Source organism: Entelurus aequoreus, linkage group LG10 (assembly GCF_033978785.1).
Source record: "Entelurus aequoreus isolate RoL-2023_Sb linkage group LG10, RoL_Eaeq_v1.1, whole genome shotgun sequence".
Taxonomy (NCBI): domain Eukaryota; kingdom Metazoa; phylum Chordata; class Actinopteri; order Syngnathiformes; family Syngnathidae; genus Entelurus; species Entelurus aequoreus.
The window spans coordinates 74,635,717-74,656,272 of record NC_084740.1 but is presented as its reverse complement, the minus strand read 5'-3'; the positions used below and the strand labels follow the sequence as shown (position 1 = coordinate 74,656,272).

Below are 20,556 nucleotides of genomic sequence, written 5' to 3'. Positions count from 1 at the left end.
TCTCACAAAGGGACAAGTTAGTAACTGCACAAATTCTAAATAACACTAACCATAAATAGCTAATACATTATTAGTTAAATTGCTAAACTTATCTCACAATGGGACTAGTTAGTAACTGCACAAATTCTAAATAACACTAACCATAAATAGCTAATACATTATTAGTTAAATTGCATAATGTATCTCACAAAGGGACTAGTTAGTAACTGCACACATTCTAAATAACACTAACCATAAATAGCTAATACATTATTAGTTAAATTGCATAATGTATCTCACAAAGGGACTAGTTAGTAACTGCACAAATTCTAAATAACACTAACCATAAATAGCTAATACATTATTAGTTAAATTGCTACATTTATCTCACAAAGGGACTAGTTAGTAACTGCACACATTCTAAATAACACTAACCATAAATAGCTAACACATTATTAGTTAAATTGCATAATGTATCTCACAAAGGGACTAGTTAGTAACTGCACAAATTCTAAATAACACTAACCATAAATAGCTAACACATTATTAGTTAAATTGCTAAATTTATCTCACAAAGGGACTAGTTAGTAACTGCACAAATTCTAAATAACTATAACCATAAATAGCTAATACATTATTAGTTAAATTGCATAATGTATGTCACAAAGGGACTAGTTAGTAACTGCACAAATTCTAAATAACACTAACCATAAATAGCTAACACATTATTAGTTAAATTGCATAATGTATCTCACAAAGGGACTAGTTAGTAACTGCACAAATTCTAAATAACACTAACCATAAATAGCTAATACATTATTAGTTAAATTGCATAATGTATCTCACAAAGGGACTAGTTAGTAACTGCACAAATTCTAAATAACACTAACCATAAATAGCTAACACATTATTAGTTAAATTGCTAAATTTATCTCACAAAGGGACTAGTTAGTAACTGCACAAATTCTAAATAACACTAACCATAAATAGCTAACACATTATTAGTTAAATTGCTAAATGTATCTCACAAAGGCACTAGTTAGTAACTGCACACATTCTAAATAACACTAACCATAAATAACTAATACATTATTAGTTCAATTGCAAAACGTATCTCACAAAGGGACTAGTTAGTAACTGCACACATTCTAAATAACACTAACCATAAATAGCTAACAAATTATTAGTTAAATTGCATAATGTATCTCACAAAGGGACTAGTTAGTAACTGCACACATTCTAAATAACAATAACCATAAATAACTAATACATTATTAGTTACATTGCTAAATGTATCTCACAAAGGGACTAGTTAGTAACTGCACAAATTCTAAATAACACTAACCATAAATAGCTAACACATTATTAGTTAAATTGCTAAATGTATCTCACAAAGGGACTAGTTAGTAACTGCACACATTCTAAATAACACTAACCATAAATAACTAATTAAGTTAAAGTACCAATGATTGTCACACACACACACTAGGTGTGGCGAAATTAATCTCTGCATTCGACCCATCACCCTGGGAGGTGAGGGGAGCAGTGAGCAGCAATGGTGGCTGCGCCCGGGAGTCATTTATTGGTGATTTAACCCCCAATTCCAACCCTTGATGCTGAGTGCCAAGCAGGGAGGTTATGGCTCCCATTTTTAAAGTCTTTGGTATGACTCGGCCGGGGTTTGAACTCACGACCTACCGATATCAGGGCGGACATTCTAACCCAGGGGTGGGCAATTAATTTTTACCGGGGGGCCGCAATGAGCAACCCGAGCACGGCTGGAGGGCCACATCGACAATATTTCAATTAAATTTTGCTGTAATTATTTATGATATACCGTAAGATAAATAATAATAATAATAAAAATAATTAAATTTGACCTAACTTAACTTTATACAAAAGCAGATTGCTTTTGATGGTTTTATTTTTAACACTGTCTTACACAACACTTCCTGGTGTATAATACAATGCAAAAATGACCATATCTGTCACTTTATCCTGCATCCTCTTTAAAAGTCCAACATTTTTCCCCGTCAGATTTGGACAACCATCTGTTGTCACACCTGCCAGCTTGTCCCATTTCAGTCCTAACATGTCCAAACACGCATTTACCTATGTGAACAAGTCATTACCTGTGATTGTCCCTTTAATTGACTGCATGGCTGCCAGCTCCTCCGTGATTTGAAAGTCTGCAGTTATCCCACGTAAGAAGATGAGCAGCTGGGCGGTGTCACGTACATCGCAGCTCTCATCCAAAGCCAGCAAAAAACAGTCAAAGTCGGCCGTTCTGTTCTCCGGCTGAAGCTCCAAGTTTCCAGCGAAGGTCTCAACCCGCCTCGTTACAGTGCGTCGGGAGAGTGACACGTTCTCAAATGCGCCCCTCTTCTCCGGGCATATCAGCGCAACAGAGTCCAATAAGCACTCCTTAATAAACTCTCCGTCAGAAAACGCCTTACTTTTTCTGGCAATTTTGTGAGAAATGACGAAACTTGTCCTGACAGCTGCATCTCTGGGGGTGTGAAATAAGGCAAAAAGTCCTTGTTGGGTTTGCAGTTTTACCATCAACGCATCAGTCTCCCTTGCACGCTCTTCATCAGAGTATTTTTCCTCGTGCTTCGTCGTGTAGTGGCGATTCAAATTATATTCTTTAAACACAGCAACATGTGTACCACAAATTAAGCACACGGCTTTACCTTTAATTTCTGTAAAGAAATACTTGGCAGTCCATGTCTTGTTGAAAACACGCCATTCCTCATCAACTTTTCTCTTTTTAACGTCTCGGGGGTAACCGTGCATCACTTGTCGCTGTGCACCTTCACTCACAGGTTACACACGGACATACGCCCATAAATAACACTTTTCAAAATAAAAGCAGCACAGTTGTATTGCACGCACGACATAGATGTTTTTTTAAAATTTATTTTGTAATTTGTGATTGCCGCTGTTCACATTCACTCACAATCGCGCACGAGCATACGTCCACACGGAAGTAATACAAATAACGCTTTTCAAAACAAAAGCAGCACCGTTGTATTGCACACTCGACATAGATACTTTTTAAAAATGTATTTTGTAATTTGTGATTGGCCTTATAATGCCCAGGTCTGCTCTAACCACTAGGCCACTGAGCATGAATGAAATAAACAGCTGTTCTAAATGTGTCCACTAGATGTCGCTACAGCAATCCTTTGTATCTTTGTAGATGATGCTACATATGTACAAAATAAACCACATGATGTTAGTGCACCAGTCGAGGAAAATGATCAAACTACATAAATAACGTACTGTAATTTGATTTTGATATAATTTTTTTTATCTTGATAGATTGAAAATGAACACCAATGAGTTGACTGATGAACATTATCACACAATGTATTCAGAAAGTATAAATAACGACAAATAAAGATAGAATACTATTAACTGCAACATGTAAGTGTAAAAAATGTGTACATTTTCAGAATGTGTTTGTTCTATTTTTAAACAAAGAAAACAATCTGAAGTTGTCTTTATTTTTAAGTTATCGTGCCGTGATTTTACCAGTCCGGCCCACTTGGGGGTAGATTTTTCTCCATGTGCCCCCCCATCTAAAATGAGTTTGACACCCCTGAATTAAAAGTTCGGTCAACACAATATTTTTTAAATTGTCATTTTAATGCAGGAACACAAAACATTTTTTTTATATGAATACATTAAATCCCCAAATTAAAAAAAAACAAACAAACAAAAAAAAAAATATATATATATATATTATAGTTGTATACTATCACTAACGGGAGGTTTTCATTTCAATTAAAATAACGTTGGGTCAACACAATATTTAAAAAATTGTTAATTCATTTGTCATATTTATGCAGGAGAACACAAATAAAAACAACTTTTAAATTTTTTGATTCTATTAAAAAGAATAAATTAAAATATTTTGTTACATTAACAAGATTTGGACTATTATTTAATATTAATTTTTGTCAACTTTGTATTTAATTTGTATTACAATAATATAATGAAATCAATCAAACTATAATGTAAATATCTAATATATTGCTGTTCCTATATGATGAAATCAGCACAATTAAGTCAACCTAATATTAATTTTTATTATTAAATATTTGGGAAAATGTCATGGATTGGAGATACACTGCTCATATTAAACATTTTTGGGGGAAATAATAATAATAGATTTTATTTGTAAAAAAAAACACTTTATATTGAGTAAACAATCTCAAAGTGCTACAGTGTATTAAAATAAATAAATAAAAAGATAATAAATAAATAAATAAAAATAAAAACTAGAACAGCCAAATAGCTATAACTAGTATGCATGTATCTAAAAAAAGGCTTTTTTTCCTCTTTTTTAAAAAAAAAGGGCTTTTAAGCCTTTTTTAAAAGCATCCACAGTCTGTGGTGCCCTCAGGTGGTCAGGGAGAGCATTCCACAGACTGGGAGCGGCGGAGCAGAAAGCCCGGTCTCCCATTGTTCGTAGCTTTGTCGTCGGAGGTTGGACATCAAACAAAAGTGGTTGTTGGATCAATGCGTTATTTGGACAAAGTTTAGGTAATTGTTGGTTAAACATAATATTTAATATTTAGATGAAATTAATACAATTACGTGAAAGCAGGTTAAAAAAAAACAATATTGACTTTTTCTGTGAAATTTCATTAAGGTTTATATTGCTTTTCCATAATATTTGATATGCATTATTTCAATTTTAAATCACTACTTAATATTATCATAATTATGATTAGCATCATTGTGTAATAATTGGCTACAACTATTTTTTATTTTTTTTAATTGTAATAAACTTAATTAATAAATTGGATGAAGTGAGAACTTTATCTTAAATTAACTTAATTTACTATTTAGAAAACACTTCCAGGTAAAAAAAAGATACAATTGAAATCTCTTTTTTTGTGGCTTTAAGATGTTTTGATACCCTCTTGTGGTTGAGGATGGTATGACATGCCTTGAACCCAAATGTGCAAGTTTCTTACAATAAAAAAAATGTGCTGTCAAATCAGCAAATTTTCTAAAAATAATTCATGTGTTTTCGTACATACAATAATGAGCTGTGACAGCATTCATGCATCTATTAAAAATGAAGAGACCCCCTAGTCGTGCGTTAATATGACCACCGATGGCGTTAATCCTAATCCTCATTTGATCCCATTTATGGAATGAGCTAGAAAAGGCCTCACGCTTGCACATCCCACAGTCACGCTGCAAAAAAAGCAGGAAGGAAATCAAATATGATACTTGGAGTAAAAACAAAATGATGCAATACTACTCACCACAGTCAGCTGACATCATTGAAGTAGAAATATTCCTTCCAGAACATGACTCATGTCTATTGGTCATGAAAATGCTGTAATAATCATAAAACATATTGACGTCAGCGTTGGGAGGCTAAAAGGATTAAGAAGTTAGTAGTTTAGGGATTAGCTCGTATATTACGACAACCATATAGTCACTAATGAGTACACAATAAATAGTCCAGCATATCGTATTTATCATTTGATTTATTTCCATAAAATAAAATGTGGTGAGCAGGTAGAAGGCCTATTATGGCTAGATAGCTACATTTATCTCATAAAGAGACTAGTTAGTAACTGCACAAATTGTAAATAACACTAACCATAAATAGCTAATACATTATTAGTTAAATTGCTAAATTTATCTCACAAAGGGACTAGTTAGTAACTGCACACATTCTAAATAACAATAACCATAAATAACTAATACATTATTAGTTAAATTGCTAAATTTATCTCACAAAGGGACTAGTTAGTAACTGCACACATTCTAAATAACACTAACCATAAATAGCTAATAAACTATTAGTTAAATTGCTAAATTTATCTCACAAAGGGACTAGTTAGTAACTGCACAAATTCTAAATAACACTTACAATAAATAGCTAATAAACTATTAGTTAAATTGCTAAATTTATCTCACAAAGAGACTAGTTAGTAACTGCACACATTCTAAATAAAACTAAACATAAATAACTAATACATTATTAGTTAAATTGCTAAATTTATCTCACAAAGGGACTAGTTAGTAACTGCACAATTTCTAAATAACATTAACCATAAATAACTAATAGATTATTAGTTAAATTGCTAAATGTATCTCACAAATGGACTAGTTAGTAACTGCACACATTCTAAATAACACTAACCATAAATAACTAATAGATTATTAGTTAAATTGCTAAATTTATCTCACAAATGGACTAGTTAGTAACTGCACAATTTCTAAATAACATTAACCATAAATAACTAATAGACTATTAGTTAAATTGCTAAATTTACCATAAAATAAAATGTGGTGAGCAGGTAGAAGGCCTATTATGGCTAGATAGCTAAATTGATCTCATAAAGAGACTAGTTAGTAACTGCAAAAATTCTAAATAACACTAACCATAAATAGCTAATACATTATTAGTTAAATTGCTAAATTTATATCACAAAAGGACTAGTTAATAACTGCACAAATTCTAAATAACACTAACCATAAATAGCTAACACATTATTAGTTAAATTGTTAAATGTATCTCACAAAGGGACTAGTTAGTAACTTCACATATTCTAAATAACACTAACAATAAATAACTAATACATTATTAGTTAAATTGCTAAATTTATCTCACAAAGGGACTAGTTAGTAACTGCACAATTTCTAAATAACATTAACCATAAATAAGTAATAAATGATTAGTTAAATTGCTAAATGTATCTCACAAAGGGACTAGTTAGTAACTGCACACATTCTAAATAACAATAACCATAAATAGCTAATAGATTATTAGTTAAATTGCTAAATGTATCTCACAAAGGGACTAGTTAGTAACTGCACAAATTCTAAATAACACTAACCATAAAATAACTACTTCATTATGAGCTACATTTATCTCCTAAAGGGACTAGTTAGTAACTGCAATAACAAATCCTAAATAACGCCAACCATAAATAATGAATTAATTATTTCTTGTGTTAGCGTAACTAGCTGGGTTGCTAATTTGACTCCAAACAAGCTAGCTATCTGACAAGTTGACATTTAGTTACTGCTCTAGTCTGGCCCTAAAAAGCCGAAAACGGGTTTTTTAAATGAACATATATCAACATATTTGTGGTGGTATTAGCTAACAAACTAAGAAAACAATGCATTTGTGGGTAAAAAATACCGACCTGGTATGAGATAAATAATCATGTATTACTTTGCTGTTCAACCAATCAGATGATTGATCCCGCCCACCGTGTTTCCTCTTGATGGCTGATATTGACAGATGCTTCTAGAATGAATACGTTCAAAAAAGGTCATAAGATGAATAAATTGGTCATGGGGGGAAATATATATACATATATAAATATACACACACACACACACACACACACACACACACACACAGTATATGTACATAAATGCATATATATGCATATATATGTACATACAGATACACACACATAAATATAAATATATGGATGTATGGACACGATAAGATAAATAAATTGTTCATGAGGGAAATATACACACACACACACACACATTTTATTGTACATATATGCATATATATACATACATACATACACACACTCACACATATATGTACATATATGTACATATATGTACATATATATATATATATACATATATATATATATATATATATAAATATATATATATATATATATATATATTATACATACATATATATACATATATATATACAGTATATATATATATATATGTACATATACAGTACATATATATATATATATATATATATATATATGTATATATACACACACACACGTATATGAATATATGTATGTACATATATTCATATACAGTATATATATATATATATATATATATATATATATATATATATATATATATATATATATATATATATATATATATATATATATATATATATATATGTACATACAGATACACACACATAAATATAAATATATGGATATATGGACACGATAAGATAAATAAATTGTTCATGAGGGAAATATACACACACACACACACACACACACACATTTTATTGTACATATATGCATATATATATACATACATACATACACACACTCACACATATATGTACATATATGTACATATATGTACATATATATATATATATGTACATATATATATATATATATATATATATATATATATATATATATATATTTATATATATTATACATACATATATATACAGTATATATATATGTACATATACAGTACATATATATATATATATATATATATATATATATATATATATATATATATATATATATATATATATATATATATATATATATGTATATATACACACACACACGTATATGAATATATGTATGTACATATATTCATATACAGTATATATATATATATATATATATATATATATATATTATACATACATATATATACATATATATACAGTATATATATGTACATATACAGTACATATATATATATATATATATATGTATATATACACACACACGTATATGAATATATGTATGTACATATATTCATATACAGTATATATATATATATATATATATCCATATATATATATATATACACACATATTTCTATACAGTACAATTAAATTATATGAAAATACACATTTAGACTTTCTAGATAGTCAGACACTAAATAATGATATAACATATTAAATTAAAAAAACTTATAAACATTCTAATTAATACATTTTATCATTCTAGTCATCTATCTATTTATTATATATTTTGGGCCCTTTAAAATAATGATATAGTCACAGCAATAAAACAAAATGTTTTAAGTCACATTAAAAATATACATTTTTAAAAATGCTCTTCTGTTTTAACTAAAAAGAAAAAGAATCACAAATGATGAATTATGTTTATCTATTTAGGATGTATTCAGTTTTTTACCAAACTTACATTTTTTTAAATTTAAGTGACATTAAAAATGCTACTTAAAAATAAAAAGGGACTAGTTAGTAACTGCACAAATTCTAAATAACACTAACCATAAATAACTAATACATTATTAGTTAAATTGCTAAATGTATCTCACAAAGGGACTAGTTAGTAACTGCACAAATTCTAAATAACAATAACCATAAATAGCTAATAGATTATTAGTTAAATTGCTAAAAGTATCTCACAAAGGGACTAGTTAGTAACTGCACACTTACTAAATAACAATAACCATAAATAACTAATACATTATTAGTTAAATTGCTAAATTTATCCCACAAAGGGACTAGTTATACGTATGTAACTCTAATAGTGATGTATTTAAGATGTCTGTGCTGTCTTACTGCCATAAAACCAACTCGTACAAAACAAAACTTTTTGAGAAGTTAAGGTTGTTTTTTTTTGCACTTCATCAGAAAATAACATGGTGGTGTGTATTACACAACTGTCCGGCAGAGGGCGTCAAAGAGCCTGTAATGGCCTTAGTAGTTCAGTACTGAAACGTTGGATGACTGGAAGTGGAAAGGAGATGAATTAATATTGTAAAATTAATCCAAATCAAATATGAGCTAAATCCTTAGTTTGCGTTGACAAAATGTGTACTTTAATGAAGGGAGAACACCACAATGGACAGAATAAACCGGCCGTGACTTCACGTGATGGCTCCAAGATTTGACCCCGGGGGTGCCAGTGAGTCAGTGTGAGATTGTGTTATTCTTGGAGGAGGACTAGAAAAGTTTCCTCCCAGAGAGAGAGCGAGAGAAGCTTGCATAAATCCAGCGTGATATTACAGGAGATTCAAATAGACCACATTGAAGAAACGCCTCACACGGTCTGACGCCACCGCCGCCATCTTTTTATAGTCCACCTGACCACCTCGCCAAAAAAAACCCTGCGGAGGAGCGTGTCAAATGTTACTGGGCGAGAGAGGGAGGCGGTGCAGGTGTGCTCCGGTAAACATCCGGCACATGTCGGGTTAAGAAGGGGAAAAAAAATGGTTCTACGCGGCGGAGAATGAGCTTAGCTTTAGCTGCACTCCTCGCAGTTGCAGGCCAGGATGTATCTGTAGGTGGCGGTGATGCGTGTGCCGCCGGCGCAGCGCAGCCGCACCGCCTTGAGCTTGGAGGTGTGCGGCCGGCAGCAGGAGCAGGTGCTCTTGAAGGGCTGCTTCAGCACCGAGCTGAAGGAGATGAGCGGGTCGGAGCGCGTGGTCCAGCTGCAGTGGCCCTCGCACCGCGCCAGCAGAACCATCTGGAAGGAGAAAGATGTCGACGAGAAGCAAGGTGTCAACGTTGCAAAGACGCTTTGCTTGAGTGCTGTGCGGCGGAAATACAAACAAAAACACACGTTTTTTACTCACGCCCAACAATTGGCGAGTAAAAAAACTAACAATTTTATATGAGTTAAAACTTTTGGCATTGATATTCTAGTGTCATGATCCGTGTTTTTGTTATTTTCTGTTAGCTTTGGACTCTTTTAGTTCCTGTTTGTGACATCTCTGAGTTTGGTTACCATTAGGGGTGTGGGAAAAAATCGATTCGAATTCGAATCGCGATTCTCACGTTGTGCAATTCAGAATCGATTCTCATTTTTAAAAAAATAGATTTTTTTAATTTTTTTTAATTTTTTTTTTTAATTAATCAATCCAACAAAACAATACACAGCAATACCATAACAATGCAATCCTATTCCAAAACCAAACCCGACCCAGCAACACTCAGAACTGCAATAAACAGAGCAATTGAGAGGAGACACAAACATGACACGGAACTAGGGATGTCCAATAATGGCTTTTTGCCGATATCCGATATCCCGATATTGTCCAACTCTTTAATTACCGATACCGATATCAACCGATATATACAGTCGTGGATTTAACACATTATTATGCCTAATTTGGACAACCAGGTATGGTGAACATAAGGTACTTTTTTTAAAAATGAGTAAAATAAGATAAATAAATTAAAAACATTTTCTTGAATAAAAAAGAAAGTACAACAATATAAAAACAGTCACATAGAAACTAGTAATGAATGAAAATGAGTAAAATTAACTGTTAAAGGTTAGTACTATTAGTGGAGCAGCAGCACGCACAATCATGTGTGCTTACGGACTGTATCCCTTGCAGACTGTATTGATATATATTGATATATAATGTAGGAAGCAGAATATTAATAACAGAAAGAAACAACCCTTTTGTGTGAATGAGTGTAAATGGGGGAGGGAGGTTTTTTGGCTTGGTGCACTAATTGTAAGTGTATATTGTGTTTTTTATGTGGATTTAATTAAAACAAAACAAAAAAAAACAAAACAAAAAAACGATACCGATAATTAAAAAAACGATACCGATAATTTCCGATATTACATTTTAACGCATATATCGGCCGATAATATCCACAGGCCGATATTATCGGACATCTCTACACGGAACAATCTAAAAGTAGTGAAACAAAAATGAATAGTATCAACAACAGTATCAATATTAGTTACAATTTCAACATAGCAGTGATTAAAAATCCCTCATTGACATTATCATTAGACATTTAGTTTATGAGATGCGATGCAAGTGTAAGCCACTGTGACACTATTGTTCATTTTTTGTATTTTTTTTTTAAATTAATGTTTTCAATGATAATGTCAATGAGGGATTTTTAATCACTGCTATGTTGAAATTGTTACTAATATTGATACTGTTGTTGATAATATTCATTTTTGTCTCACTACTTTTAGATTGTTCCGTGTCATGTTTGTGTCTCCTCAATTGCTCTGTTTTTTGCTATTCTGAATGTTGCTGGGTCGGGTTTTGTTTTGAAATTGTATTGCATTATTATGGTGTTGTTGTGTATTGTTTTCATTAAAAATAAAAATAAAAATAAAATAAAAAAATCGTTTTTGAATCGAGAATCGTGTTGAATTGAAAAAAAAAAAATCGATTCTGAATCGAATCGTGACCCCAAGAATCGATTTCGATTCGAATCGTGGGACACCCAAAGATTCCCAGCCCTAGTTACCATGGTTACTTATTATTTCCACCTGGCTCTGATTAGTGTTCGCCCGCTCACCTGCTTCGCGAGCACTAATCAGAGGCATTATTTAAGCCTGCCTTTGCCAGTCAGTCAGCCTGGCGTCATTGTTCGATTCATGCCGTGTCCACGTAAGTCGGGTTTATTTCCTGCCACAGTTTCGTGTTTGTTCCACGCCATAGTTTATGCTGTTTGTTTCATGCCACAGTTTCGTGTTTGTTCCATGCCATAGTTTATACTGTTTATTTCATGCCACAGTTTTCGGTTTGTTCCAAGCCATAGTTTATGCTGTTTGTTTCATGCCACAGTTTCGTGTTTGTTCCAAGCCATAGTTTATGCTGTTTGTTTCATGCCACAGTATTGTGTTTGTTCCACGCCAAAGTTTATGCTGTTTGTTTCATGCCACAGTTTTGTGTTTGTTCCACGCCATAGTTTATACTGTTTGTTTCATGCCACAGTTTTGTGTTTGTTCCACGCCATAGTTTATGCTGTTTGTTTCATGCCGCAGTTTCGTGTTTGTTCCACGCCATAGTTCATGCTGTTTGTTTCATGCCAGAGTTTCGTGTTTGTTCCACGCCATAGTTTATGCTGTTTGTTTCGTGCCACAGTTTTGTGTTTGTTCCACGCCATAGTTTATACTGTTTGTTTCATGCCACAGTTTTGTGTTTGTTCTACGCCATAGTTTATGCTGTTTATTTCATGCCACAGTTTCATGTTTGTTCCACGCCATAGTTTATGCTGTTTATTTCATGCCACAGTTTCGTGTTTGTTCCACACCATAGTTTATGCTGTTTGTTTCGTGCCACAGTTTCGTCTTTGTTCCACGCCATAGTTTATGCTGTTTGTTTCATGCCACAGTTTCGTGTTTGTTCCACGCCATAGTTTGTTTGTTTACCTCATGCCCTGCCAAGATTTCTTGAGAAGATTAAAATCATCTCCTACCTCACGCTGTAGTCCGGAGTTGTCCGTTCTGCATTCCCGGGAGAACGACCCTGCAGTGAGCCGCAAACCCCCCCCCCCCCCCGTGACATCCAGACTTTTGGCAGTAAAAGGGAAAACAAGCTCAACCTGTAAATTAACCTGTGAGTAACCCGTCTCATCTGCCAGCCATTTTACTTCCTTAACGTAAATGACCGCCATAACCACAACACCAGGGGGAGCTCCACTAACCACGTTAAACCCAGATTCCGAACTAACAAAGGTCTTAACTCATTCTCTTTCTATGCCACATCAATGTGGAATGCGCTCCCAACAGGTATAAAAGAAAGGGCATCTCTATCCTCCTTCAAAACCGCAATAAAAGTTCACCTCCAGGCAGCTACCACCCTAAACTAACACCCTCCCCGGATTGCTAATAATCAAATGTAAACAATCAAATGCAGATACTTTTTCTTATGCCTTCTGATCTCTCTCTCTCTCTCTCTCTCTCTCTCTCTCTCTCTCTCTCTATGTCCACTACTTGATGTCCATATCCTACCCCCCTCCACACCCCTGATTGTAAATAATGTAAATAATTCAATGTGATTATCTTGTGTGATGACTGTATTATGATGATAGTATATATGATAGTATATATCTGTATCATGAATCAATTTAAGTGGACCCCGACTTAAACAAGTTGAAAAACTTATTCGGGTGTTACCATTTAGTGGTCAATTGTACAGAATATGTACTTCACTGTGCAACCTACTAATAAAAGTCTCAATCAATCAATCAATTCCCACCCTGCTTCTTCTTCTTTTGTTAATTTTGGCGGACAGCACCATGCGCGAATAACAGTGGCTCCACAGGCTTTAATTTGACTGAGGAGCACCACCAGAGTGCCAAGGTGCAATATCACTGCCAAAAGTTTTATCTTGAAGAAAATGTTTTTTTGTACTTGCAAATCGTTTTTTAATTGCAGACAATTGTTTTTATATTTGCAAATCGTTTTTTTACTTGGTGATTTTTTTTTATACTTGCAAATCGTTTTTATACTTAAAGAAAATGGATTTTATACTGGCGACTGTGGCGAATCATGTTTTTAATTAAAGAAAATAGTTTTCATACCTGCGAATCGTTTTTTTAATTGAATAAACTAGTTTTTTATACTTGCTAATTGTTTTTTATTAAAGAAAATTGTTCTATACTTGTAAATTGCCTTTTTAATTGAATACAATTGTTTTTTATACTTGCTTTTTGTTTTTTTAACTGAAGAAAATAGTTTTTATACTTGCGAATCGCTTTTTTAATTGAATAAACTTTTTTTAATATTTGCTAATCGCCTTCTTAATTGAAGAAAATAGTTTTTATACTTGGGAATAGTTTTTTTAATTGAATAAAATAGTTTTTTATACTTGCTATTTGTTTTTTTAACTGAAGAAAATTGTTTTTATACTTGCGAATCGCTTTTTTAATTGAATAAACATTTTTTTTTTATATTTGCAAATCGTTTTTATACTTAAAGAAAATGGATTTTATACTGGCGAATAATTTTTTAATTAAAGAAAATACTTTTCATACCTGCAAATCGTTTTTTGTTACATAAAATTGTTTTTATACTTGATAATCGTTTTTTTAATTGAATAAACTTGTTTTTTATACTTGCTAATTGTTTTCTATTAAAGAAAATGGTTCTATACTTGTAAAGTGCTTTTTTAATTGAATAAAATTGTTTTTTATACTTGCTATTTGTTTTTTTAACTGAAGAAGATTTTTTTTAGACTTGCGAATCGCTTTTTTAATTGAATACATTTTTTTTAAATATTTGCTAATCGCCTTCTTAATTGAAGAAAATAGTTTTTATACTTGGGAATCGTTTTTTTAATTGAATAAAATTGTTTTTATACTTGCTAATCGTTTTTTTAATTGAATAAACTTGTTTTTTATACTTGCTAATTGTTTTCTATTAAAGAAATGGTTCTATACTTGTAAAGTGCTTTTTTAATTGAATAAAATTGTTTTTTATACTTGCTATTTGTTTTTTTAATTGTATACAAAAAAAAATGTATATTTGCTAATCGCCTTCTTAATTGAAGAAAATAGTTTTTATACTTGGGAATCGTTTTTTTGATTGAAGAAAATTGGTTTTATTCAAGCAATTTTTTAAATTTTTTTTAACTTACGAATCTTTGGGCGTGAGCCATAGTTTGCGGCAGTGATGTGTCGTCAGGGCCAGCAAGGCCTTCTCTGCTGTCCTAACATAACCAGAAATCATAATTAAAGATAAAAGTATTTTTTAATTTACTTTTTCTAAATATCAGTTTAACACCAAAAAGTTACAGCAGGTGTTTTGTGGAGCGCATTGAATTGTCTGAGAAATTTCAAGTCAATCCCACTTTGGAGTTTAATAACAGCACCGTCGTGTAGTGACTCCTTTAATGCGCCTTATAATGCGGTGCGCCTTTTGTATGAAAATAACTGAAAATGACTAGACCCGCTCATCGGCAGTGCGCCCTATGGTCAGGAAAATACGGTCAAATGTTTTAAGTGTTTATTTTTTTACATTTTATTTGTAAATTTGAAAAAAAAAATTGTAAAATGTTTTAACACTTATGTTTTTTTTAATTTTTTTTTATTATGTGAAAACTACAGCAAGAGGCTTTTAATATTTGTGCAACGATTTAGGCAACTTTGGATTGGCAGAGGTCGGTGCTGGTTTAATTCCGCGTGGTCGTCACACAAGAGGAATTGTTGCCGTTTGACAGGCTGAGCCTCAGCTGGGCCAAAGACAGTCTTAAAGTGGCGACGACACGCCTGCACCACGCCACGTGTCCGTGTGTGTGTGTGTGTGTGAGTGTGTGTGTGTGTGTGTGTGTGTGTGTGTGTGTGTGTGTGTGTGTGCTTGTATTTCTACCCTTCTTGAGACATCAACAAGGAAAAGTACCTTCCATATGAGGACCGGTGAACAAGTTAGGACATAACATGGTCCCAATACGGAAAACCTAATAGAGCAGTGTTTTTCAACCACTGTGCCGCGGCACTCTAGTGTGCCGTGGGATACAGTCTGGTGTGCCGTGGGAGATTATCTAATTTCACCTATTTGGGTTAAAAATATTGTTTGCAAACCAGTAATTATAGTCTGCAAATTATGTGTTGTTGTTGTTGAGTGTCGGTGCTGTCTAGAGCTCGGCAGAGTAACCGTGTAATACTCTTCCATATCAGTAGGTGGCAGCAGGTAGCTAATTGCTTTGTAGATGTCGGAAACAGCGGGAGGCAGGGTGCAGGTAAAAAGGTGTCTAATGCTTAAACCAAAAATAAACAAAAGGTGAGTGCCCCTAAGAAAAGGCATTGAAGCTTAGGGAAGGCTATGCAGAACAACACTAAAACTAACCTGGCTACAAAGTAAACAAAAACAGAATGCTGGATGACAGCAAAGACTTACTGTGGAGCAAAGACGGCGTCCACAAAGTACATCCCAACATGACATGACGATCAACAATGTCCCCACAAAGAAGGATAAAAAACTACTGAAATATTCTTGATTGCTAAAACAAAGTAGATGCGGGAAATATCGCTCAAAGGAAGACATGAAACTGCTACAGGAAAATACCAAAATAAGAGAAAAAGCCACCAAAATAGGAGCGCAAGACAAGAACTAAAACACTACAAACAGGAAAACAGCGGAAAAACTCCAAATAAGTCAGGGGGTGATGTGACAGGTTGTGACAGCACACCTACTTTGAGACAAGAGCTATAGTGATGCATGCTTGGTTATGGTTTGAATTCATATCCAACAATTGCGACAACGACTGTTTATTGTCAACTGAGTTTCGTTTTTTTAATGATTTTTGCTAGTGGTGTGCTTACGGATTTTTTCAACGCAAAAAATGTGCCTCGGCTCAAAAAAGGTTGAAAAACACTGTAATAGAGAATGTCTCATTTGCACCCCTGGTGGTGAAATCTATCAAAATGAGGGTGGTCCCAAAAAGGAGGGATTTTTCAAATTGACTGTGTGTCGGTTTTGGTCAACATATGAAATAACTATTGTGTGTAAGATATTGAAATGTGCCCCCTTTGGCCAAAATTAATAAAACAAATAAAATAAATATGTATATAGAGACATACTGTAATAACTTGAAGTAAATAATGAAGATTAAAAACCAATTACAAACAAAAAATGATTTTTTTTCTCACTAAAATCAGTCTTTTTCTCACAGTGTCTCGACTTTTTTCTTATAAAATTGGGAACAATTTCTCATGTTCTTTCTGTTTCTGTAATGTTGCAATATTTTCTCGTCAAATTATTCCTTTTTTTTAATGTCAAATTATTACTTTTGAATGCAAAATGGTGACATTTGTCATATAAAATTCTGACTTTTATCACAATATTGCCATTTTTTTTTTGTTATTCTAAAATAGTGACATTTTAAAAATTCAAATTATTATTATAACATTGCCAAAATGTAAAAGTTTTCTTATAAAATTGTGACTTTTGTCGAGTAAAATTACGACTCCTTTCATGAAATTGCCTAAATGTTAAGCTTTTCTTGTAAAATTACGACCGTTACTGAGTAAAATTCAGACTTTTATCATAACATTTCACAAATGTTACGTTTTTCTTGTCAAATTCTGACTTTTATTATACAAATGCCAAAATTCTGTCAAGATCTGTGGTCTGGATCATGTTTTTGTTATTTTCTGTTAGTTTTAAGACTCCATTAGTTCCTGTTTTTGTACATCCTTGTTTGTTTTAGTTTCCATGGCGACTGATTAGTTTCACCTGCCTCATGTGTTCGGGACTCTAATCAAGAGACTATTATTTAAGCCTTTCTTTGCCAGTTAGTCATCCTGGCGTCATTGCTCTGTTCATGCCACAGTTTGATGTTTGTTTCTTGCTATGCCATAGCTTATTGTAGCACCCCTACTGTAGGATAGCAGGTTAGTACAACAATTAAGATTACTAGGTTCTTGGCTGTATAATTGAGAGACTCGCAATGAGACGTTACGTACTTAGTGGACCACAGAACAACTGCTGGCAAATTTATTGCACAATAATAAACAATAACACATGAACAGTGTGCTTTTTAAATTGTAAATACCCCCCAAAAATAAATAAAAATAGAGCTCTGTTGCAAAAATTCAAAAGTAGCAAAATAGAAGAAATGTCCTTTTTAAATTGTCCTTTGAAAAAGTAAATTCTACCCGGGTAGTAATGAATTGAACACTGTCTATATTCCTTGGTTGGGAATCCTTAGTTCTATTGTAATCCGTTATTCCATACTGATTCGGTTCGATACTTGCGACTCTGATGGTGGATCAGTTCAGTTATAGGTCGCTGCAGAGTGTGGAGACCGATGCAGCTGGCCACACCACATCCAAACGCTCCCTCTCCGCAGACTCTCACTCACTGGGACTGGCTCGCCATCATAACTCAAGTCCAGTTTGGAACCAGACTTCAGGATCATACAAAAACCAATCTGCACATAGCAGTACAGAATGTAATCAGTTAGAATACTCTTTTTACCAGAGGTGTGGACTCGAGTCACATGACTTGGACTCGAGTCAGACTCGAGTCATGAATTTGATGACTTTAGACTCGACTTGACAAAATGTAAAGAGACTTGCAACTCGACTCAGACTTTAACATCAATGACTTGTGACTTCACTTGGACTTGAGCCTTTTGACTTGACATGACTTGCTACTTTCCCCAAAACCCAAAGCTTAAAAAGTTATTTGGGAGCGTTCCGTATCTTTCATTTTGTACGTGTCTGTCTGTCTATCAGCGTGTGTGCTGCTTGTCAGCTGGTGTGCTGTCAGTACAACAGCCAATCAAATTAGTGATACGTTGTTTTCATCACACAGCATTCATCCAATCAAATTGCAGGACAACCACCGAACAAGAGTTGTCAAACAATGCGGCAGAGAGAAACAATTATGCCAAAGTTGGTTTCGTTCGGGTATAAAAACTACGGCTTGGTCAACAAAAAACGAATTGCGTATGCAAATCACGCAGTTCGAATATTACAGACGGAGACGCAACAACTTCCAACTTCGTTCGACATTTGAAGTTGCACAAAGAAGGGTAAGTTTGGAATGTAAGATAACGTTTATTGGCTAAGTAACATGACTTTTATTTGCTGTGTAGTTAAATCAGTGAGGCTGTAAACTCACTGCTAACGTTATAACCATAGACATGTTTTAAGGGTACGCAGCATCGAGTGCTACTGCCTACTGGCGCAGACGAGACGCGGGGCCGCCATCTTGGAGTGGTGATCCGCTCCACTCAGTGCAATTCATTTGTCAGGAGCAATGAACTGTCAGCGCATTTAATTCATCTTACCTCACTGAATACCACTGATTTTCACGCGGTTTTTTGTCATACGTGTAGCTATGATAACGGACACATGTTTTGGCAAGTTTTATTATTCATAGTTTGCTTAACAGTAATATAATATTCTTATACGCTATAAGTGACCAGACGTCCGAGATCAAAACTGGGAATATAATCCCAGAGAAGGGGGAAAAAACGGTAAGCTATTTTTAAATTGAAGAAACAATATGATTAGGTTATATATACATGCGCATATCCTACATAAACAATGTATGAATACATTAGATATCTATATATCTTAGGGACCTATAGACTGTATCTCTGTTGCTGCAGCAGCAGAGAGTTTATTCTGTCTTGACACTTTGTATTGATATTTTGTATTACATTCTTCCCTTAAATGATCATGTTTACAGTGACTGTTATGTATGTATTTTTTATGTAAGTCGCTTTGGATAAAAGCGTCTGCCAAATACTTAAACATATATAAACACCTGAAAGTCTTTATATCAGCTAAAACCACCAATCTGTTTCACTGGATTCAGAATAAAACCAAATGCTGTTTTACCCAACAATGTTAGTATTTGAATATTGTTACTTGAAGACTTATTCCTGGTTACAATTATACTCTTAAGAAAGTATTGTCTTATATTTTGCCTAAAATGAGAATGCATCATAATCAGTGGCGGCTGGTGAATTTTGTTTTAGGTGGGGCTGAAAGTTTGTAAACCAAACCCCTGTAGGGGCGTCATCCTCCCCCAGAAGATTTATTTGTGATTTCCACATACAAATATTGAAGATCTTTGCTCCTTCTCAACTCTGTGGTAATATTATTTTCATAAAATACAACCAATAGTATGTTAATGTTTGTTTTTGCAAATGTGTTTATTCTGTAAAGGAATGAGTTAAATGTTTAAAATTGTTTAAACTATTAAAATTACTGTTAATAGTGCTATTATGAATTGCAATGTCAGCACTATTTTTTTTCCTGCAATTTCAAATGCACTTGTTTTAATAAATAAATACAGCGTTTTAAAAGCATACACAATCTGTGTAAAAATATTAGTATGTGGTTAAAAGGACTTGAAATGACTCGAAACTCAAAATGCAGGACTTGGGACTCGACTTGAGACTTTCCAGTCTTGACTTTGGACTTGACTCGGGACTTGCCTGTCTTGACTCGGGACTTGACTCGAGACTTGAGGGCAATGACTTGAGACTTACTTGTGACTTGCAAAGCAATGACTTGGTCCCACCTCTGCTTTTTACTCTTGGTTCTCTTCCATATGGTACCATGTTAACTTCAATTATAAATCA

At 33.4% G+C, this 20,556-nt stretch overlaps 1 protein-coding gene and 1 long non-coding RNA gene across 6 annotated transcripts in view; both read right to left on the bottom strand.

Moving 5' to 3' along the window:
• Positions 1 to 3,758: 3,758 nt before the first annotated feature.
• On the bottom strand, positions 3,759 to 7,199 carry LOC133658108 (uncharacterized). Its single transcript, XR_009827398.1, has 3 exons — positions 7,164 to 7,199; positions 5,265 to 5,338; positions 3,759 to 5,193 (listed from the first exon to the last, which is right to left on the bottom strand). It is a non-coding gene; the product is annotated as an uncharacterized LOC133658108 (long non-coding RNA).
• Positions 7,200 to 9,193: 1,994 nt separating this feature from the next.
• The window catches only part of ndp (norrin cystine knot growth factor NDP), an 86,779-nt gene continuing 75,416 nt past the window's right edge, over positions 9,194 to 20,556 (bottom strand). For all 5 annotated transcript variants that reach the window (XM_062061671.1, XM_062061670.1, XM_062061673.1 and 2 more), the window contains one exon: positions 9,194 to 10,217. In XM_062061671.1, coding sequence (XP_061917655.1) covers positions 9,993 to 10,217 — 225 coding nt within the window. In that variant the 3' untranslated portion in view covers positions 9,194 to 9,992. The remainder of the gene's footprint in view (positions 10,218 to 20,556) is intronic.